The sequence below is a fragment of the Mastacembelus armatus genome, chromosome 13 (genome assembly GCF_900324485.2).
Source record: "Mastacembelus armatus chromosome 13, fMasArm1.2, whole genome shotgun sequence".
Lineage (NCBI taxonomy): Eukaryota > Metazoa > Chordata > Actinopteri > Synbranchiformes > Mastacembelidae > Mastacembelus > Mastacembelus armatus.
Genome location: NC_046645.1, coordinates 12,693,486 through 12,715,049, shown reverse-complemented (window position 1 = coordinate 12,715,049; position 21,564 = coordinate 12,693,486). Strand labels below are relative to the sequence as shown.

General features: G+C 39.2%; 2 protein-coding genes across 3 annotated transcripts; one reads left to right on the top strand and one right to left on the bottom strand.

Annotated features, from left to right (window-relative positions):
* Window positions 1-616: 616 nt before the first annotated feature.
* Window positions 617-20,406, bottom strand: sytl2b (synaptotagmin-like 2b). Of its 2 annotated transcripts, none has more exons than XM_026331171.2 (20): window positions 19,810-20,406; window positions 18,845-18,976; window positions 17,269-17,432; window positions 16,602-16,710; window positions 15,478-15,526; window positions 15,283-15,385; window positions 14,699-15,137; window positions 14,415-14,617; window positions 11,503-13,809; window positions 10,533-10,646; window positions 10,399-10,449; window positions 10,195-10,304; window positions 9,995-10,099; window positions 9,632-9,801; window positions 9,228-9,330; window positions 8,925-9,086; window positions 8,596-8,680; window positions 8,125-8,221; window positions 7,826-8,031; window positions 617-7,164 (listed from the first exon to the last, which is right to left on the bottom strand). In XM_026331171.2, the coding sequence occupies exons 2-20, from the start codon at window positions 18,943-18,945 to the stop codon at window positions 7,016-7,018; spliced, it is 4,827 nt and encodes a 1,608-aa protein (XP_026186956.1). In that variant the 5' UTR covers window positions 18,946-18,976; window positions 19,810-20,406; the 3' UTR covers window positions 617-7,015. The 2 variants fall into 2 exon arrangements, with proteins under 2 accessions (XP_026186956.1, XP_026186964.1); XM_026331179.2 differs by having other exon boundaries at window positions 10,195-10,289.
* On the top strand, window positions 2,514-5,851 carry LOC113144901 (zona pellucida-like domain-containing protein 1). Its single transcript, XM_026331197.2, has 11 exons — window positions 2,514-2,527; window positions 2,990-3,105; window positions 3,192-3,418; window positions 3,753-3,937; window positions 4,053-4,125; window positions 4,219-4,316; window positions 4,402-4,482; window positions 4,598-4,769; window positions 4,877-4,976; window positions 5,475-5,510; window positions 5,684-5,851. Exons 1-11 carry the CDS (start codon window positions 2,514-2,516, stop codon window positions 5,815-5,817), a joined length of 1,236 nt encoding a protein of 411 aa, XP_026186982.1. The 3' UTR covers window positions 5,818-5,851.
* Window positions 20,407-21,564: the final 1,158 nt, after the last annotated feature.

The following is a 21,564-nucleotide window of genomic DNA, read 5'->3' as shown; positions in this document are numbered from 1 at the left end:
AAAGTGAACTTTCAGTTTATATGCTGTTAACAATGTCAGGCATAATCTCATTTTAAAGGTCGATTTATTTGTTGGCACAAGACGATATTTGTTTTCTATGTGATGATTTGTAAGCCAGTTCCATTCACTGCATAAAGACCCTGAAATGCAAAGTTCACCATGTTAAATCCAAATTCAACTTGGAGTCCCTAAATCCACATATGGGTCAAGTCTTACATCTGCAGTAAAAAGATTTTGTTGGCTATTTGGGGGCAGCAGAAACAGGATGCCAATGCCATCACGTCCTAAGTTAATATTAAATGGCCAATTTGTTATTAAACTATTTCTGCATCCTGCATAATTTTAACATAATCATGTGCTTAATCTGACTCTTTAGGTTCTAAATGCTCCACTATGTTCATCAGCTATGCTATGTCTTAAGTTATTAGATGCCATGTGCTCACTGGGCTTTAGACCATTTTTGTTGAAAGTAGGTGCCAGCTCTAACTAAAAACTATAGCAACCATGGAGATAAAAGAGAATCAACAAAATTAAGCATCTGGAAAACAAAAACAATGAGAAAAAACCCTTGAAAATTATCCTAAGAAGCACTACTAAATTCCATTCTGGTTGTGAATTAGAAAAAAAATTGATACTACTTTAATATCTGTACAGTTAATATGAAGCAACAGCCAGCATTTGGCTAACATAACATGAAGATGTCATAAGAAGTCATAGAAAACACTAGACCCATGGAGCCAAACTGGGGCCGTATTTCTTAATTTAATGTTAATTTGCAAAAAACAAACAAAGATGAAGAAAAAAATATTTCTGAAAAATCAAAATTTCAAACTGAAAGCTACAAAACCAACTAAAACACAAAATGTCTATCTGAAAAACTACAATTTGAATCTGAAAACTAAACTATTAATCTTTGACCCAGAAAATAATAATGGAACAAAAAATAAATTAGTGTATGAAAGGTTTTTCAGTCCAAATGCAAGTTTAATTCATTTTCAACTACAAAAATGTCTTCAGTTGCTTAGACGTAGTTAGATCTTACATTTTGGTTTCAAATCTTTTCTTTTCAGTTTCAAGTCTTTTCTTTTCAATTTCAGACTTTTGGTACAGGGGGTGGGATTAAAAGAAGTGGGTGTGGTCTTATGAGTGACACATCACAGGAGGTATCATAATATTTGGCAAATCTGCTACAGACATTTATCACATTAATGTTAATATCTCCTAAGAGATACCACAATTATTTTTTGTTTTGAAAAAAAAAACAAAAGTTCTTAGTGACACTGACGGCATTGCTTGCAGACAAAGACTTTGGATGGAAAAGGAGAGATTAAACCTGGCATTTGACATTGGATATGGCTAAAGTACTCTCACAGGTAGCCTTTTTCAGGCTGTACCTTCATGGTGTATTGTGGTGGTGTTCTTTAGGGACCCAGGTTACTCAGGAGTCCCTTTTGGGTCATGAGGCTTCACAAAAGACTTTGGATTTCTCTCAGATAGGTGTGTCTTTACTTCATAGGGTTTAGAAAACAGAAGCAAAATGTTCTATTTACAGTTTACAGCCTGAGGCCATAACAACAACCGATCTATTACGAACATTGCGCTTTGAAAAAGAATCATGAAACTCTTATCACTTCAAAAAATCTCAGAAGAGAACATCAGTGATAAGATTACTGATCCTGTTCTTTCATATTAGCTGTAACTATAACTGTAACTTGAAACACTGTCTGTATAAGCTACATTATGGTTTTCTATGCAATACTCTCTCTGACTGTACCAAAGAATGAATCAAGTCGCTACTGAATACCGTTAATATTGCATTAAGTTTGTATTAGCTATCAATAAAGTAAAATCTTTAGCCAGGCCAAGTGTGAGATGATTGCTAATGCTTTTTGGAAGTTTGCTGAGACTAAGTCAGAATAAATCTGACTTACTGTTAGTAAACATCCTGTCAAGAATACAACCAAGCTGCAGACATACAGTATTAAGACTTTAGCCTTGAGGGTATTATATTCCTGTGTTAAAGCTACTCTATATTTCTACATTTCAGTAGGAAATGACACAAAAAACAAAAAAAATCAGTGTGTAGTTGGTGCCCCTTGTCACATTTCAGATGACGTTGAATGGTTTCCACTTTAAATTTCAAAAACAGGTTTGTGTCTGAGGATCTGAGGACTACTGCATGTTCATAAATTGCAGTACCTTTCATACACCATAGCCTAACAGCTAACAACTATTAATTGTTTTGTGGCTGTGGTTGATGGAAATTGTTAGAGGTTTTTTTTTATCATAAAGTGAGCTGGGGCCAGTTCACATTTTAAACTGTGTGAAAACAAGTTTATTTTAGATGACCTGTTATTCAGTTTCAACATGTATGGAATTTATTCAGAAACATGACGATATTAAAAGCCCAGCTTATATTACACTATTGTCTGCAACAGACCCTTGTTGGACCAACCCCATGTTGAGCCTACAGTATAAATGGAGAGATTTGGGAGCAGATAGCACAACACAGAATGAAGACTTACAGGTGAGTCTCTTAGATGGTTTGTTTTCCTAGAATAGCAGGTTAATATTTTAGGTTATATTTATTTCTAATACATTGTGTGAAATGATTAAATATTTCTCTTTATAACTTTGTAAAATTCACTTTACAATTACTGTAATTTTTGTGTTTGGAGTTTTATATTACACTTGACATAAAAAAAATATATATTTTCTGATCAGTATTTTGAGAAATGTCTTTCAAAGAATTTAAAGGTACAGCTCTTGCATGTCCGCAACTTTATCAGGATCATATAAATCCTGATATTACCCAGGCTGAATCAAGACTTTAATATTTATAATAGTTTATGGCTCATGTACAGTAGGGCTGATTTGTCATCTATAACATCAAATACTGGGCTACATTTTGGTTTTCTTTTAAAGTATTTTCCTCTGACACAAGACAATTTTACGCTTTTCTTCTTCTTGTTTTGCTCTTTTACCAAAGGTCCACCCTCAGAACAATGAAGCTGATCATCTTTGTGTGTCAGCTTGGCCTCATTCTGAGAACTGACGCCCAGATACCAGCCCCTTGCATTGTTAGTGATACAAACAGACCTCCAGGTTTGTGGTGTTTATGTTGTTTCATTACTGTTATTTTCACACTTCCATTGCAATTTCATTTATATTCTTGTTTTTTTCTCTCCCAGCCAACTCGGACATATCCGTGGTCTGTGGCACTGAGTATATGGACCTGAGCATCTTCCTTTGCCCAGTGTACCAAGCTCTTTACAATGAGTCTCTGCTGGTCCTCAATAATCAGCTTACCAGACCTCAGTGTTTTGGGACTGCTGACTGGAGCGTCACCCCACCAGTTGTAAAATTCAGAATCCCAATAAATGAAACTTCCATCTCTAGCTGCAGTAATAACTTCCAGGTATTCTATACAATAGCCCTTTCAAAGTGACCATTATTTATTTAATCCCATCTTCTAGAAATTATACCTATTTTATACTAATTTGCAACAGCAAATAAGTTTTTGTTTCACTGTAATTGTGACTGGATAATACTTTCTGTTTAGGTGACATAGTAAAAATTAAATTTTATATATGTGGTTGGCTATTCAAATAGTTTCTACATTATTAAACTTGGTGGTATCTTGGCGTGGTATCCTTGGTATTAAAACCAATGATTTCAATTACTGCATCATAGAAAATAATCTGAAAACTGATGCAAATGGTTTTTACTGACCTGTGTTTCTTTTTCAACAGATAATCACTGAGGTTGGGTCTGGAGCGTTTGCTGACTTCTCAAATGTACAGTTTGTCAACATTTCCGGCGCTGTTAATACTATAGACCCGTCTGTGGGTATGATCACCTATCGCCCGCAGGTCCTTTACAAGTTCTCCTGCCGCTACCCCATGCACTATCTCATAAACAACACTCAGATGGCTGTGTGAGTATGAGTATACACTCTTTAATTTAAGATGAATGTGAAATAAGCACTGAATTATATTTTCATCCATCCAAGTTTCTAATACATTCAATGAATTGTGTTTAATTCAATACAGATCAGGTGTGAATATTGCCATAAAAGACAATAATGGTAGCTTCATCAGCACACTGAGTATGCAGCTCTACCAGGTAAGGCCTCCTCTACTTTTTAAAACTGAACATAAAGTTTATATTTTTGTTAACTCGATAACTTGATTTTGTTCTTTCTTTTCTGGGGAACAGGATGCACTGTATCAACAGACCCTGAACGTCCCACAGACAGGACTCAACCTGAAGACTAAGATTTATGTTTTGGTTAAAGCTACCAATCTAACAGAAAAGTATATAACTTTTGCCCTCTTACAGTTTTATTAAGGTAATATTATCAAGAAAAGATGTTTAAAGTCCATCTGTCTTTCCTTAAAGGTTCAATATACTGCTGGACAGATGCTACGCAACAACAACTCCACAGCCTTTGGTTAAATCCTATTATGACCTCTTTGTAGGGTGAGTCTCATATATTCAATATTAGTATTTAATGCCTAGAACTTACTCTGTCACTCAAACACAAGCTCTTTGCACTCCCCCATGTGCAGTCACACTAGCTATCTCTTTTCTACAGGTGTACTCGTGATCCACAAACTAAGGTGGAGATTAATGGGGTGTCTAGGATGGCGCAATTCTCTTTTGAGGCCTTCAGATTTGTTGAGCACAAAAATTTGTCAGTTTCTACTTTCTACATACACTGCGTCACCAGGCTCTGTGAGGTGTCAACCTGCGGGTCATTACTGCCTGTGAGTAAACTTGTTTTTGCTACATTGATCTAACAAGAGTCCTATTAATTAATATTAGGTAATTATGAAAGTAAATTGTATTCATTTTGCTTATGTAATTTCAACAGACCTGTGGTAGCCAAAGAAGGGCAAAGAGAGAAGTCAGTGATGCGTTGGCCAACACTACAGTCACCTCACCTCTCATAATCGTGGGCAAACAGAGCAGTGGTGCGTATTGTGGAGAAATTACAACAAAGATGTCCCTTTATCCTAACACAATTACACATATACATCCTTAAAATGCAAATGCTAAAATAAACAATATTGCAAAATACACTGATTAGCCCGATTGGATAAATCTTACAAGATATTCTTTTTTTAACCAGATGAATAACTAAGCATATTGTAACAATCTTTGTTGATCTATTATAGCAATTATGAAAAAATAACATTACAGGGTCATAATGACAATCTTTTTTTGGTTAGGTGTTGTGTTGTTTTATTCTCAGATCCAAATAGTTTGACAATTTGGAAAACACACTGCTTTAATTTTAAAGAGTTAAATGAGAAGCCTGATACCACCGTGCATTAGAGGTCTTCATATTCAAAATTCAGCATTTGTTATTCAAATTCCAAAAATTAATTTGATATCAGAACAATGTGAGTGGCTGATATTCTTAAAATACCCTTAACTTTACTGACAATAGTCTTTGTCCAATTTTTCAGAAGAGGCTCAGATGTACATGGCTTCTCAGGATAAGGGTAAGAATCTGCATTGTATGTGACATGTCACACTGTTATGGCCTTGGTTAAACTGTCTTTGGTGGACTACTGTATTGGTACTTGGTTGGTAATTAGCAAAATTAAGCAATTATTGTATATTATATTATTATTGTCTGGTATCTTCATAATTTTTTTCTTCTCTCTTCACACAGGTGTGGCATCTGAGGATTATAGTAGTCCTGTGGTGGCTATCATCATCTGCATTGTCATCCTCGCTATTCTCATCATCGCCATGGGCAGTTATTTTATGTTGTACATCAGACGGAGAAAACCAATTATGCAGTAACATCCCGACTGGGCGTGAAGTACCGATCTACTAATCTCCCACACTGCCAATATAACACTTCTACAAACCAAGGTCATTATACTGTAGAGACAGTCAAACAAATTAAGAGAAACAATAGAAACATCTCATCTCACTGTCCTGCTACTACTTTCGCACTTCAGCATAGTATCATAACATGGTGGTCAGCAGTTATCTAAGCATACAGATTTACAATCATTATGAATCATAGTCTGTCAATGTAGCAATGGGGGCACAACGTATGTACAACTGTATATTATAATCATGTTGTCAGAGTCACACTGAAGTATTTAATGGTGGAATGCTTTCTCATCTGTTAGAAATCTTGTACTTAGAAAATGTTTTGTTCTTTGACAGAACACACCATTAAACTTTTATTTTTATCTCATGGCTGAACAGACAGTGTTGTTGCTGTACTCTTGCAGGTTTTAAGGGATGACTTTGACTTACATTAAAATATATGATCAGACATAGAAGACTAATAAATCCATGCTTGATAGGCAGTTTCTTCTAAAAGCCCAAGGCTATCTCTGTGTTATTGTAATTTGATTTATTATTGTTTTGTAATATTCATCACTCCAGTGCACCAAAGCCTGACAATATAAAGGTCCTAATGGAGCTAGACATATTTACCCAATCCTATGCCCAAATCTGGTTAAAACCCTCCAGTCACACTCAATACTGCACACTGGGGGTGAACCAGTGTAGCAAAAGTTGTGGCATGACCATTTAAACAATGGGCCTAAATTCACTGTAGAGCTACAGACCTGCAGAATTGGGTAATAGGTTAGGTTATAATATTGACCACATTCACCATATTAGCATACTAACATCTTTTAATAGCATAAAGCACAGGTGAGGCTGATGGGAATTCAGCCAATCTGTTGAAACGTAGAATCTGATGCAGAGATGATCTTTTTCTATTTCAAAATAAAGGAACCCACAACATTGTTAGCTAACATCCCTTGAAAAACTTCAGTATTTCTTTTACCATTTTATTAGTAATGATACTATATTTTCATAATTTTTTCACTTGTTTTCAGTGAGAAAACGAGTGAAAAACGTCTGGAGAGTCTCTATTTATACACAACTCACTCTCCAAATGTGGTTACTGAATAATATTATTTCCTTATCCAAGAAAGGTATTGTCTTTGCAGTATGACAAGTGGTTCATTTCTACCTATTTGAGAGCAGTTTTTGTAGCATTCAGTATTCGTAATGGAAGCACATCCTCCACCCACTGATTTGGAGAAGCCATCATACGGTCCCACAAGGCCGCCTCATTGGAGGTTGAGTCCATCCAGTCCACCAATGCTCCGTAACTTTTGCCTACACAGACACAAGCAAATTTAAGCATTAAAGACATGTCTCCAGGTAGATGATCAACTTGTTTGGTTGCTAGTCTAGGATCTTCCAATCCCCCGCCACCTTGTGGTTACACGCCGTAATGGGAAAGACTTTGAGTGACGGTGCTGAGGAAAAAAGCAGTGTGGACACCCTAAGGTGGCTGGCTGACATGCCGTGTCTCCTTCCTGCAACTTGAGTAGTTGCACTGGCACCAAACTGTTTGTTAATCTTGTCCTCCTAACTTTGCCAAAAAGCAATAGAAACCTGGAAAGGCCACTCCAGCAACATTGCAAAAAATGAACTGGGCAAAGAAAAAGAGTGCCAGGGGTCACATTTGGTGGTAGAATAGTTCATATCAATCAATGGCTACTACCTTAAACTGGGAAATCTCCAATCAATAAAGTGCTGCACCACCAAGACTTTTCTGTCCCACTGGATATCCAAAACCAAAGATATATTCTTTAAGTCATGTATTTAATATATGGAATGTAAGTAGGTGATAAGAGCACAGTAGTTCCCACTGATGCCTTGCAAGGAGAGTTTTGGTTTCAATATCTACTATTGCTGTCTGACAAAAAAGAAAATACTTAAAATAGAAAACAATGTGATGCTCAAAAGACAGATGGACCTCTCCCACAAGTACCTGTTCCAGCACCAACTCTCAGCCCCCCCAGTAGGTTACTGGCAAGTCTGTCTCGATCCCACACAGTGAGCTCCACGCAGGCTTCTGACAGATCAGCATCTCTGATGCCATCGTACACCATCGTGTGGTTAAACACCGGATCCGCTGTCCTCCGCAGCACACGTGTCTTCTGCCGACTCTTCCTGCTTGTGTCCGGCAGCACAAAGCTTGAGTTGAAGGAGAAAGGGAAACATGTTGTGATCACCACAGTAGAAAACCTAAATTGATATTCTGACTTGAGAAAAATGTTTTGTGCGTACCACTTAACATATGGGTCAATAGCAGCCCTGATCAGAGGCAGGTTCTTGCATTCCTTCACCCAGATGTGAATCTCTCCGGTGTTGGGAGCATCTTTAACTATGCATTGAAAGAGGACATGTCACAAAACGTTTATGAACCTGGGATTATGCTGTCCTGTGAAGCCAAAACTTTGTAAATTCAGATTTCCACAAACAAAGTAAGATCCCAATCTGACTACAGTCAGCTACAATGCTAAGGTACGAAACAGTTATGAATGGATTTTAGTATTGCAGATCTCCATTGGAGAGGTCTTCCTAATGTTTAAAGAGCTAAAAACACAAAACCATCACACTGGAGGAGAATTTCCATTTTGAACCACATTACCAAGACAAATTCCAATTCTTCGCAATAAACCTATTTCCGATTTTCCACATCTGATGATACTGCTCAGTGTCTTTCTTTTAAATAGTAGAGTAAGACTGTATCCAAACCTTTACTGGAGTTGATCTGTGGCATGAAGCGTATTGCTAGTTTCATCTCTCCTCGCCCAGTTGATGGGGCTAGAGTGGGTATAGTCTGAAACATTTCACAGGGGTTATATTACTTAAAAAGTCCGTCCAAACATCCATCATGAAGCTCCAAAAGTCCTTTGCACAGGTTAAACAATAAGTACAGTGAATGTGATATAACCAGCTCAAATACACACCAGGGAAATGAGCAGGCTGACCACATTCTTAGATAAACCTCTGTTATTTGATGAGAAAACAACTACAGTAAATAAAGAACCCTGTGTGTGTGTGTGTGTGTGTTTCCTTCATACCCTTGCTTTCAGGATTAGGTAATTCATCTGGGTGTGGTCAAAATCCCACTTGGAGAGGTCCACGTCTACCTCGCCAAGGAAACTGTTCCTGCCAAACGTGCCATGATGCCAAACGGAGAGAATGAGCGTCTGTGTTCGGAGGTACTCCATACGAACACGATACTGTAAGGACAGGAAAGAGCGAGTTGCTTTTGTTTGCTGATTGTCTGACATGCCAAAAAAAAAATAAAAAAATTAATGATTACAGGGTGGGAGTGTTTGTGTATGAGGAGTACAACTGATATTATATCTGTGGATTCCTACTCTGAGTATCTCGTTGAAAGTTGGATTCAGAGTCTTCTTTTTGACAGATGTTTTCCTCTTTCCCAGATTAGCTTTGTCAGGAACTAGATAGCTTTTGACATACCTTAAAAAGAAAAAGAAACACCCACCAGCAAAACGTTTTACCTCTAACATACACTCATTTAGTAGATTGAAAAATAACTAATATAATATGCTGTGATCACATTTGACTGACCATATAACCCACCATCCTGATTGGTGTATTAAAGCACAGTAATAACCTCGAGCCCTCCCCAATTAAAAACCTGATAGTTAAAGGCTAATTGAAAATAAAATATGTTGAACACTACATAGAGTGTGAAACCTTTTACCTGAGAATTTGCTCTCTGTGGATGTCATGTGGATGTGGATGGTACAATACTCACGGGTCCGAGCGCCCCCTCTTGAGGTCAGCTGCCGCCAAGTCTCTGCACTCAGCCACAAAGATGTGAAACTCCCTGAGCTTCTGAATGTAGTTTATGGAGAAATGGATGTTCCCCTGAACTTCGATATTTCCCAAGTCCCCACTGTAGATGGTCATCACACTTCCACTGAGCTAGGTGTGCAAACAATTATTATTATTATTATTATTATTAGTAGTAGTAAATATTGGCATTACACAATCTATCACTTAGAGACGGGTCAAGGACAGAGCAATATAGCACTAAAGGGCTACATTAGGTGCTACTGCAGCGGTAATTAAATGTATAGCATTGTGTTAGTAATGCATGCAGCTGTGCTGAACATACAGAAGACAGAGACGCCATGCCAGAGGAGTGGGTGAGGTTAGTCATCGAGCTGCTTCCTCTGGAGTAAGAGTCCTCATAGGTGGAATCACCGTCTCTGTCAGGGTCCTGCAACACAGACAGCAGGCACAGGGAGCTCCGTGCACAGGGATGCAGAGCAGGTTTTGACCTGATAAGACTAAAAGATGCAGGGGTGAATTTACCTCCTCCTGCAAGAACGAAGGAACTGATTTGCTCATCTTTTTGAGGTGGTCAGGGTCTGAAGATAAGACCGCAGAGTGCGGTGGGATGGACGACACTGAAGAGAGGTTGACTGGGAATTAGAAGTAAACACTCTTGACTAATTTGCCGCTATGTTTGTAAAAATATCCATAATGTGAAGGATCAGTCAGAAATTTTTTATTTACCATCACTTGTGCGCCTCATCTCAGCAGTTGTGTCATGTCTTCTTTCTTGTCCTGTGTGGAAACAATCAAAGTAATCACCTAGAATTATCGGCAAATATGGAAGAAATTGACCTGGAAGTGGAGGAAATGCTCACGTGGTGATAAGGAAGCTGTGATGTCCTCCATACTTTTAGTCTGATTTTTAGGCCATGCTTCTGCTCGCCTCAGTGCTTTCCTTACAGGGTGTTGGTTCTCATCATCATTTTTCCCTACAGTATGTATTGGAGGAACAAAGCTCTGATTAACTGGCCTTGTTTGCTGGCTTGCAGTAAGGACAGTATATGTGTGTGTGATGTTAGAATTAGGAGTTTTTGAGTTTGATTTGAATGCAAAATTGCCTGACCTGTCACCCTTTGTAAAATTAGAGCTACACATTCCACAGCCCACAAACTAAACACAGGCAGCTGACCTCAGGTACATACACTGTTTACAGAGATTTGCTTCAGCCAACACAGATAACCCAACACGGACGTGATAGCAAGGATACTGCTGGAAACAGTCCAGCCCAAAGTGAGAATGAACTGTCCATCACTATGCAAACAGCAGGAAGTGAACTAAATCTAAACGCGTTCAAGGCAGCTTTATTTCATCACACTGGGAGAATTACATATAAATGAAATTTTATAAAACAGAAAAAAAGCAGTCTTGTTTCGTTGGTATGTTTTTCTACGCAAAATCCAATGATTTTTCTTACACACTTAAATTCTATTAATTTCAAGGAATATTCTTTTATATTTTTTATTTTGTTAAATTTTTAGTTGTATTATACTGTGTGCTAGCCTCAGAAATTTTTTTTCTTGAAACTGTGTGTTCAAATGTTATTTAGCAATTTTGCTACTTTATGTTACTTTGACTTATTATGTATCGATATTGCATTAAAAAGTGCTGTATAAAATAAACTGATTATGAAAATATTAAATGCTAACTTTTAATTTACTGACAAGGCCTACAATGAACCTTCATAATCTCAACTTTAAACTTTTAGAATAATTTTCTTTGAGTTCCAGAAAAAAACTTTTTAGTTTTTCACTAAAAAAAGAAGAGAAAGGTGAAATTGGTGCTCACAATTTGAACTGTGCCTCGGGTTAGACCAGGTTTCTGAGGTGCTGCTCATGGAAGACTCCTGACCAGTGTCTGAACTCATCTTGCTGCCCTTCCTGCTGTAACGCTCCTCTGAGCTCAGTGGGGTGCTGGATCTCACTGGGCTGCTCAGGTCAAATTCATATCCACATTTGTCCTCTGACCCATCGTCCTTTACAGCCGGGGAGAACGAGGTTTGGACGCTGGTCTTATCTGTCATCCCCAGGTAATGTCGGTAGTCCTTGGGAACAAATGCCCGTGCACGTGGAGTCACATTCTCATTTTCCTCTGATGATCTTCTCAGCACTTTGGCTTTTTCCGTGTTTTGTGTATGCTTTCTACTCTGGGGGCGGACAGGGCTTACATCCATTTCAAGCTGTCTTTGGTCTTTTTCATCAGCAACACTCAGGGTGAACATGCTGGTGGTACGACGCAAGGAATTTCCACGACTGTCTTTCCTGCTCTTAGGAGAACGAGTCCCTTTTCTAGAACTGCATTGTGGTTTTGTGGATTTCTCTTCTCTATTAGAGTCTTTTGAGCTCCTTTTGGATTCTGCTGTTGTGTAATTGTGCTGGTAGTTTTTGGCGTCATTCACCGCTCTTGGCCCAGACCCAGTCTGTCTCTCCTGTGGAGGCTTTGATTGATTCTGTAGAGTTAAAGATGACTTCATGATAGGTGGTCTTGTGTTCTCAACAGTGGGGGAGACTGTGTAAAAGTCGGAGTCACCACAATCCTGAGATGGAAACTGGACATTTATTGCCTCTTTCCTTTTGGGGCTTTTGGGTTTTTCCAAGAACAATGATCTCTTGTTCTGGGATGTGGTCTCGTCCCAGAACTCACGTAGAATTCTGAATTGCGTTCGGCTTGTGCACACGGTAGGGGATGAAGCTTCTATCCTCTCATTCATAGGAGAAACAGTAAAATTATGATGATTTCTATCAGAGTCTACCTCATCGCTGCATGAATCATCTCCAATTAACCTCAGATCAAACTCTGACTTTGTAAATCTTTTATTCAGTTTTGCCTGATTTGCATGAGTAACTCTACCATCCCCCTGAGCTTTAGGTTTGTCTGTGTAAAACAGGGGCTTGTTCATCTCCTGCTCCCAGAAAGATCTGAGCTGCTTTATCTTCTCTGCACTTTCCTCTGGTAAACCTTCTCTATTCAAGTGGACACCGCTCATTATTTCATAACTGGACATATCCTCTTTTCTTACAGGAGACATATTTGATTGCATGCTTTTATCCTCACTGCCCCGTCTCTTTACATCTTCACTTAAACTTCTGTGCATTTGAGCTCTGGGGGGAATGTGCACATGATTACCTTTTTGCTGCAGAGTTTCTCTAGACTGGGAAATACTGGGTTGTTGTAGATTTGATGACTGGACGGCTGTGCTTGGCTCCAGATGGGGTCCTGTTAAACCTAAAATCTCACTGTCTGCTTCTTGGGGGCTGGATAGTAACTTCCTATAAATTAAGTTGTGTGTTGGGTCATTGTTGTTCTTCTGAGCTGAGGTATGCTTCAAAACATGGTCAGTATGGTCTCCAGTATCTTTCTGTGCAGTGATTACCAGCTGTTGTTCTCTTCCATCCCTATGATTTGAGGTGGACTTACAAATCCCCTTCCCACTGTAAATCCCAGAGGGCATATCAGACACTGTGTGGGGTTTGTTCATGTTCTCCTCATTATTCTCTGCTGAAGGGTGAACTGGGTTTTGTCCTTTGTTGTTGGGTGTGATCGATTTGCTGATAAGTATCTTAGGGTCCGTGTTGTTTTTCTCCCAGAATGACTTCAGATCAGAGATTTTGGGTGGCTGGCATTCATCATCGTTATCTTCCAACACCTGTGTCTGCATTCTTTCTCTGGTATCCTTCATCACCTCGTTTTGTCTCTCAGACCGTTCCTTGTTGTCTATTCTGTCCGTTCCACTGAAGTCTTTAACCTCAGTTGTCTGTGTCTGTAACCGACCTCTGTTCATTTGAAGAGGTTCCTTCTTTGTATCGCTATCAGAACTGTTTCTGAATGAGTCTTCACCTCTCACTTCGCTGATTTCTACATGTTTGTCAGAGGTTGTTGTGGCCGCAGGACCATCTTCTACATTTAGCCAATCACTGCTGTCTGTGCTGCGGCTGAACCAGTCCAGTACCTTTGCAATGGAGTCCTCCTCATCACCAGTGGGACTGGTGGCCTGAGTGGATAACTTGAAGACATTTTTCTGATTTGATTTCTTCTGCACTTCCTGATTAGACTTATCGATGAATTTGAGATCGTAAGATACAGGAGGACCAGTACCTGAAATGAAAAGGTATTGAAAGAAGAATTCAACTTGTCAGAATATAGTCTGTTTGCAGTGGGTTTGATTTTATGATTTAGTCTTTGAAAGGCAGTTTTGTTAGGGGTTCACAACAGGATCAGTCAGAAAATTCAGCTTCCGTCAGCTCTAATTGCATCTATTCTAATCCAGTACATAGGATTTTCAACCTGAGCCTTGTTTAAAAAAGCTTTTGGAAGATTTTAGCATTGTAGGGGGGGTTACATTTCTGCATTGTGGGCTCAGGTTTTTGTGTGCAAACTGAAAAAAAAAATACATAAAACTGCTCAAATGGAAACATTTGAAAACTCTACAAGTACACCTCATTTCAACATGGCTAATCGCTGCTAAACTTGGGGTCCGGTCACAAGAAAAATCTGAGATGATCGTGAGATAATTAAAGGGATAACAAAGCAGTTATTTCTGCATAATCTTTGACCTGTCAATACATCTACATATGCTTTGGATGAATTAAAACTCTACATACCAAAATGTTATTGTAACCACTGCCTTAGCTGACACTTAATAACTAGTCCAAACATGCATTTATAGATTAAGTAGAGTTCAGTCTTATTAAAGATCTTACCTACAGTGCTTTGGGTCATACTCAGATCTTCCTGCCTTGTTGCTGTTCCCACGCTGCTGCTGTTTTCTCTCTCTGAGTCCTGAATGTTGCTGGTGGGTAGGATGACAGCATTCATACCATGCGCTTTATCATGACTTTCTTCTCCCTTCCATGGGTTTTCTCTCTCTGTGGATGCACCATCTCTGGATGTGTATGTGGCAGGTCTGAAAGTGCACAGTTCGTGAGATGCTGTAGAAGGATGAGGTATTTGTGGTAAATGTTTTATGAGGAATTTTTCCACTGACCTGTCTCTTGTGGAAGAAAGTGGGTTTCTGTCTCTCTCCAGACTGGAATTGGAGGGAATCTCAGATACGTCACACAGCAGCTGCTTGGAGGATTCATCTGCGGAGCTGGAAGGCTGAGCAGACTGAAATTCCCGATTGGACACTGAAACGGGCTGAGATTGAAGCTTTTCATCTGGGCTCTTCAGGGAGGACTGGTTAGAGCTCCCACTGGACCCCTGCTGGATGCTTTGTCTTAAGGCAGGGACAATCTCTGCAGGCCCTGCCTGACTGTCTAACCCAGGGCCATTGCTTTCTGACTGACTGCAGGTACGTCTTGAGAGAAACGTCCTCCTCTTTGGCACTGGTCTCAACCCCGCAGAGGAGCCTTCTGATGTGAGGGAGCCTCCTGAAGTCTGACTGGTGTCACCTCCTGGGGGATTGTTCAGGGGAGATATGAGCTCTGAGGGAAACACAGAGGAAAGACAACAGGGTCACTGTCCTGCTGTAGATCGCTATCTCTCAGCACATTTATCTTTTGTATATAACATGGCCAATCTCTGCTTCACAGCCTTATAAACATGTTTGGTTTAAATTTCAATTCAAACCTGTCTCAGGTGACTCATGGTCCCGTCTGGTTGACCCGTCATTATTATTTTCAGGTGGCTCGACAACAATAGGGGAAACACGGTTGAAGGGGTTCTGCCTTGGCTAAAAAAAAAAAATCGTCTAATTAATGTTTTACAATGCAACAAAGCTGCACCAAAAAAAAAAAAAAAAAAAGTTTTGTACCGTGTGCCTACCATTCTTGGAGAGTGGCCCGTTGGACTCTGACGGCCTTTTTCTACATTACTGGGGATAACAATTGAAATTTTTCATCATGAAAGATGATTTCAAAAGAATTAAAAACCATTATAAAGTATCAGATAAGGTTACACAGCTGCAGTGCACTTTAACAAGACATGCTTTAAAAAAAAAAAATCTGCTCAGTTAAACCAAAAGAAATAAAATCTAAGAAACTACAACAGTCGGAGAGAACAACCAGTGAGAGAAACTTGCAATAACTTGTGGCTGAATGAGAACAATCAACCTGAAAGCAAATATTTGATTACTTAGGTGACTGTGTTGAAAATACATGGGTTGCAGTAAAACACTGAAACTACACTGGAAAACCTTTTATCATATTGCAAATACATTCTTGAACCTGTTGTATGTTTAAGAAATTTAGATCCTACTGAAGATAGTACAGAAACCATGTTCAAGTCAAACACTGACCACACTGTAATAAAAATAAGTATTAAATGTGTGTGGCACAAAGTTACAACAGTTTTGTGTTAGTTTTAGTCTAAAATACACTGAAGCAGTACACTGTAAAATAAAGTGCATGTATTCAGAATGTCTGCCTGAAAACAAATATAGATAAAACCAAATAGAATAGATTTTTATAATAACCAAGAACCCACTGGTATCTAAATCACAAATAATAGCGACCGCCTGACCATTTTTGGCAGTATAACACAGACATAACTGAGTAATTTAGAGTAATTAAGTAGAGAGCTCTATTTGACCACATCCTGCAGTGTTGTGAACAGTACAGTAGCTGCTGCCGGGCTATAAAACACACATGTTCGAGATTAGCACCACCTATGTTTACACAGGTTGAGTCACAAGACACCATGCACACTGCATAGACAAAAACACACTGATAGACTGAGGAAGAGAGAGGTTCTTTTGATGTGATCTGAATTGGCACTTCAGAGTAGAAAACAGTGAAGAATTCTACACTGTTGCTGTCTGATATTTATACTTATGGAATCAAAGATTAACATTGTAGGTGGAGACATGATGTTACCATTTCGGTGAACGAAATCAACAACCTAAACAAAAACGTGAAGAAGGTGAAGCATAATGGGAAAGGATTGTGTACCTTAGCTCTTGGGGCTGGAGTGTCTTAAAAGTCCTGGCAGGCTTTGGTGGGGTGGCAATGTCTGACCCTTGACTGCTGGGTGTCTTGGATCTTTCATATCGAGACACATCTGCAAAATGAAAATAGCTAAGGTTGACAAAGTTTGTAAATACCAGCACTGTGCAATACCATATCCAGTTTGGTAAAGCAGTATTATATTGACTTTGTGCAGACATTTATGGTCACTTCTTTCTGAGTTGCACTTTAACCTCAGTCATTCAGTCAAATAGAAACCACAACTGTCTGGAGCTTGTGCCTTCCCTGGTGTTCTTCTCTGACCCCACTGTAGAATAAAATGTTTGCCCAGAGAAAAATCAATCAACATCTCTTCTTCACTGTAACACACACTGTGCTGGCATTCGCAGTGCCTTGGTGTAATCTGGAGAAAATTTGTATTTAAACGGAAACGTTATCTTTTCGGGACAAAAAGCTGACATCTGTGGGATAACAAAAAATACTCCTGAAAACATTCTGTAATCTGCCTTGTGGGTAACAGGTTAAAAAAAAAAAAAGAAAGAAAAAATAAACAATCATGAAGCACTAAGGTCTACAACAGGGTTATGTTTGTTCTTAATTCATAAGATGTGCTTAAAAACAAGCTTGTGCCAACAGTAGGAAGTAAACACACCTAGCCCAGGAGCTTTCTTGTGCTTCATGGAGGCCAAGATTATTTCTGAGCCATGGATCTTATCCATGTGTCTGCGAGACTTGGCTTCGTAAAACCACTCCCCAGTCAGGTACTTCAGTTTGCCGGGTGACTCGGAGCCACTGTTCAGTATTTTCCCCAGCTTTCTGTTGGGACAACACAAAAGAAATGTGTACAGATGTTTAAATGTGCTCATTTATAGCTCTTTTGTGCACTGAGTTCCTTCTACCTGAGTGCCAGCCTGGTGGCAACACAGGCACAAACAGAAAGTCCCTATGAGAATGAGCAAACACAGGATGAGGTGAAACACAAAGGTAGACGAAGAAGTTGTTCACATCACGAATATATTTTTGTTCAACTGAGGATAGTTTTGTTTTAGATTTAGACTGGAAAATATTCTATGTGAGTTTAAAGAATGTTCATTACTGTGTATTAATACCATTACAGTGCGTACATTACTTTGCTCTGCTTGATTATACTATCATTACATAACAGTTATATAACATGATCTAACTAAGAAAAAACAAAACAACAGAAAAAACATCTCTATGAAGTTAATATTGAATCAAAGAGGGGGTAAAAAAACCTAATTCCATAAAATGACCAGTCCAACTCATTTATCCCTTTGACGTTCATCCAAGACGGTCATGTGAATAAAGGGTAGCACATTATTACAGACTGTTGGCTTAATCCTTTTACACCAGGCTGGTCAAGACACGGTGAGTATTCAGCCTGAAAAAGTCAGCTGGCCAATTCTATTAAACTCACAATGAACGGCATGTTGTTTCCCAACATTACTGACTTTTGAACCTGAGATGCAGCAGATCTTCAAAGGGGAATTTTGTTAGTTTATGTCCATGGGAGAACAAGAAGATTCTTCTTTTGTTTCAGTCCAGAGGAGAAGTCAAAGAAGATACATGCATGGTGAAAAATGTCCGACCAGGTTCACTGGTTCACAGACTGGAACCAGGCTGGACTCACTGGAGGGTGCGGTGGAGAGATGCTCACAGAAAAAGGTAGAGGTCGTCCTGGAATACACTGACCATCCCCTTCACAACAACATCATCCAACAGCATCCCCTTCCTGATGGAACGGAGAAGCAGCTGCAGTGGACGACTCACCTCATTCAACTGTGGAGTCATCAGGTTCATCACAAGTGATGTGTCTCTCACCATCGTGCACTTTAGGGTTTCTATTCCTGTCAGAACAGCATAGTCCTCTGTAATATCTGAGTCGTCTCTGCAATGGAGGCCCCGTCTGTATCTGGCCAAGCTCTTATTGGGTAATTTCATTATGGCAAGATTAGTAGAATTTTGACCAGCATGTTTACTGCCTGATAGAGGAGATGAAAGGACTTTGGAGATCTTATTAAATTATTAAAATGACATTAGCTGAATAACATGACAGCATGTTTGACTCCTCCACAGTGGAATACGTTTTTTTTTTTTTTTTTTAAATCGTCTTGCCCAAAATATTTCAGTTCATGTAAAATAACTCAAGTAGAACAGACCATAATTATTTTTTTCTATGACTAAAAAATAAAGATCCACATGTGCACCTGACTCGCTCTTCCTCAGCCTTCTTCAGATCAGCATCCCGCATCAACACAGTCATTATCGCCCCCTGCTCCTCCTCCGTCAGGTGGCTCAGGTCGATCATGGCTCCACCTCCTGCTTCTTCTCTTCTTTCTCTGTCATTTTCACACAAAACATGTGGTTACAAATTTACATTGTCACACCTTAAAAAAGTAATGTTTTTACTCCCAGGTTCCCATAATTTAGAGCTAAAGCCTTGATAAGAAAGACGAGAAGAAGTGAAATGGGAAGAAGAAACTGGAATTTGCTGTTATATAATTTTTATAAAGAGAAAGTGAATTACTGTAGCTTCTATATCTGTTCTGCACAACAGTAGCCATTTAACTCAAGGACACTTTGACACAAAGAATTAGTATTTCCATTTTATGTTAATTCACAAAGTTTCACTCCATTAAACTCATATTTCATTGCTCTCAGTTCCAGTAAAGATGTATCGTCCTGTAAAACCTTTTAACCTTTAATACTTAGGTTGTACTTTAAATCCAGGATCTGTAGTTGTTATAGTGGTACTTTTGCTTAAAAGAAAGACCTGAGTACTTCTTCTTCCACTGCTGGTTCTTCACCAATAAAACCCTCACCTGTATTTTGCCTGCTCCTTTTTCATGTTTGCTTAGGCAGCAGGGTATTGACACAACAGGTAGGAGTTCTGGTTAAAAGACAGCTCTGTAGACAGAAATGACTGCCTGTACAGTTTCTTTTTGGACTTTGGTATGGTAAAATGCTGATACAAATACAAAATTGAACTCATAAATAATAGGACTGATGGCATTTTAACGCCATACTTTGATCCCCAATCACATTATAATGTAAGACACAGCTGATAAAAGTGACATAAGTCATGATTCCTGCCTTCATTTCTTATCCTCAGTAGCCTGGGAGAGACTTGTCCTTTAACCTACTGATTCCTGGTATTAACCGTGTCGCCTACCTGACAGCACCCCCGTGGATTCTGGTTTTCCTGCGCTCCTGGTCTATCTGCTGCGCCTGCTGCTGCGCCTCCTGGATGCGCTGGAGTGTCCGGGACCGGAGATGAGGAGAGGAGGGCGGGGCTGAGATGTGTTTAGGTGGGGAGGACCTGCCATGTACAGCAAAGACGAGAGGCAACAGCCAGCAGCCTCACTGAATAGACCAGACTTTACACTAGACTCTTTCACTTGTTTATCCATGGATGAAACTGAAGTCAGACTTTGCGTCAAACTGAGGTATGTCTGTAAAATATAAAAAGCACGTGTTGATCCATCTGTGCTGTAATAGCAGACGGTGTCCTGCAGATGTCCCCATTCCCACAGGTTGATATATTTGACATAAGGGTGTGGACATCCCCAGAGGCAGACGATAGAACCAGCAGTATCGCAAACAGCCATGGACGGATTATGAAAACATGGGGCCCTGGGAAAGGGACGCGTAAAAGCCTCTCTGTGGTCGTTCTGCATCTATTTTTGGCCATCTTCCATCTGCTGGTTGTTTTGCTTCTCTTTCTATAAATGTGGTGTGGTTGTTTTTACGCCTCTTTGGGATTATTTTGTATTTCCATGGTCACTTTACATCTTTGCAGTGACAAAAAAAAAAAAAAACAAGAAATATTGGCTCTATCTCATAGAGGCTGTGGCCCCAGGGCCTGTAGGCCACAGAGGCCCATAGACAGGCCCCGGAGCCCGTAGTAGGCCTGTTCACTAATCCTGCCATGCAAACAGCTTTCCAACTGTTCCGCACTCTTTATGGTTGTAAAATGGACAAATAAAAGGTCCCGCTGTGACTCTGATGTGATTCCAGGACTTTACACCCAATTATCTGATCTGGCTGTTTATCTGCCCAGACAGAACACAAGTAACAACAGCTGGAAAACAGACTGTAGCAGAAGCTGGAAAATCCACATATTGTGGTGAGCTACTAATAAAAACTATAAACTGTGATGATTACTGCTCTTTAAAGTTTTAAGTGAAGGTACTGTGTGCGTTTATGTACAAGGTGTACAGTATAACCCATGAATTACTGTATGTTGTTGGATGATGGTTAAAAATATGTGAAAACATTTAAGAGTAATTTATCCATCTCAGATGTTCAACTGATATTTTTGAAGTAAAATACAAACATGGTCATGTTTGTGATTCTCAACTGTGAGGTTATGCAGCTGTTTTTTAATATTATGCTGAGCTGAATCTTTTGGAGTTCTGTGCTATAATAATAAAGACAAAAGAAAGAAAAAAAAACGGCATTTAATGACAATCTTGGGCCCTACATATTTTTAACTGTCCATAATTCTCCAGTCTAACGAGTCATGTGGTGGAGTTGTGTTTTATATTGTATAAACAAATCTCAACCCGTCTTAGTAAATACAGTAGAGCCTAAACCTGAGTGATTTATAAATTCTCAGGGTTTAAAACAAAAATGCATGTTTAGAGTTATAATACTTCAAGTTATTAACTTCTCTACAAAAACATACATATAACGTTTGTGGAAGCTGCTCTTTATTTGTAAAAGAAAGAAAAAGACTTCAGTCATTGTCTGCTACACGATCTAATTACATAAAGAAAATATCTGCGGAGACAAACGCAGAGAATATCCTGAATCAAACTTAGGTAGAGTCAAATTTGATTGAATTGCTTTCATATTTCATACATCTTTCACTTTTGCACTCAAGGAACAGTCAGTTTTTATATACACCGAGCACCGATCAACAGTG

Excerpts from the sequence above, each read along its gene's own strand:
- LOC113144901 (XM_026331197.2), top strand. Across the intron at positions 4,126-4,218 it reads TGAGTATGCAGCTCTACCAG|GATGCACTGTATCAACAGAC; the intron begins GTAAGGCCTCCT and ends TCTGGGGAACAG. Across the intron at positions 4,317-4,401 it reads GCTACCAATCTAACAGAAAA|GTTCAATATACTGCTGGACA; the intron begins GTATATAACTTT and ends CTTTCCTTAAAG.
- sytl2b (XM_026331171.2), bottom strand. The coding sequence starts at position 18,945 with ATGATCGACCTGAGCCACCTGACGGAGGAGGAGCAGGGGGCGATAATG. Across the intron at positions 13,810-14,414 it reads TATGACCCAAAGCACTGTAG|GTACTGGTCCTCCTGTATCT; the intron begins GTAAGATCTTTA and ends TTTTCATTTCAG. Across the intron at positions 9,087-9,227 it reads CTTTCAACGAGATACTCAGA|TATCGTGTTCGTATGGAGTA; the intron begins GTAGGAATCCAC and ends CTGTCCTTACAG.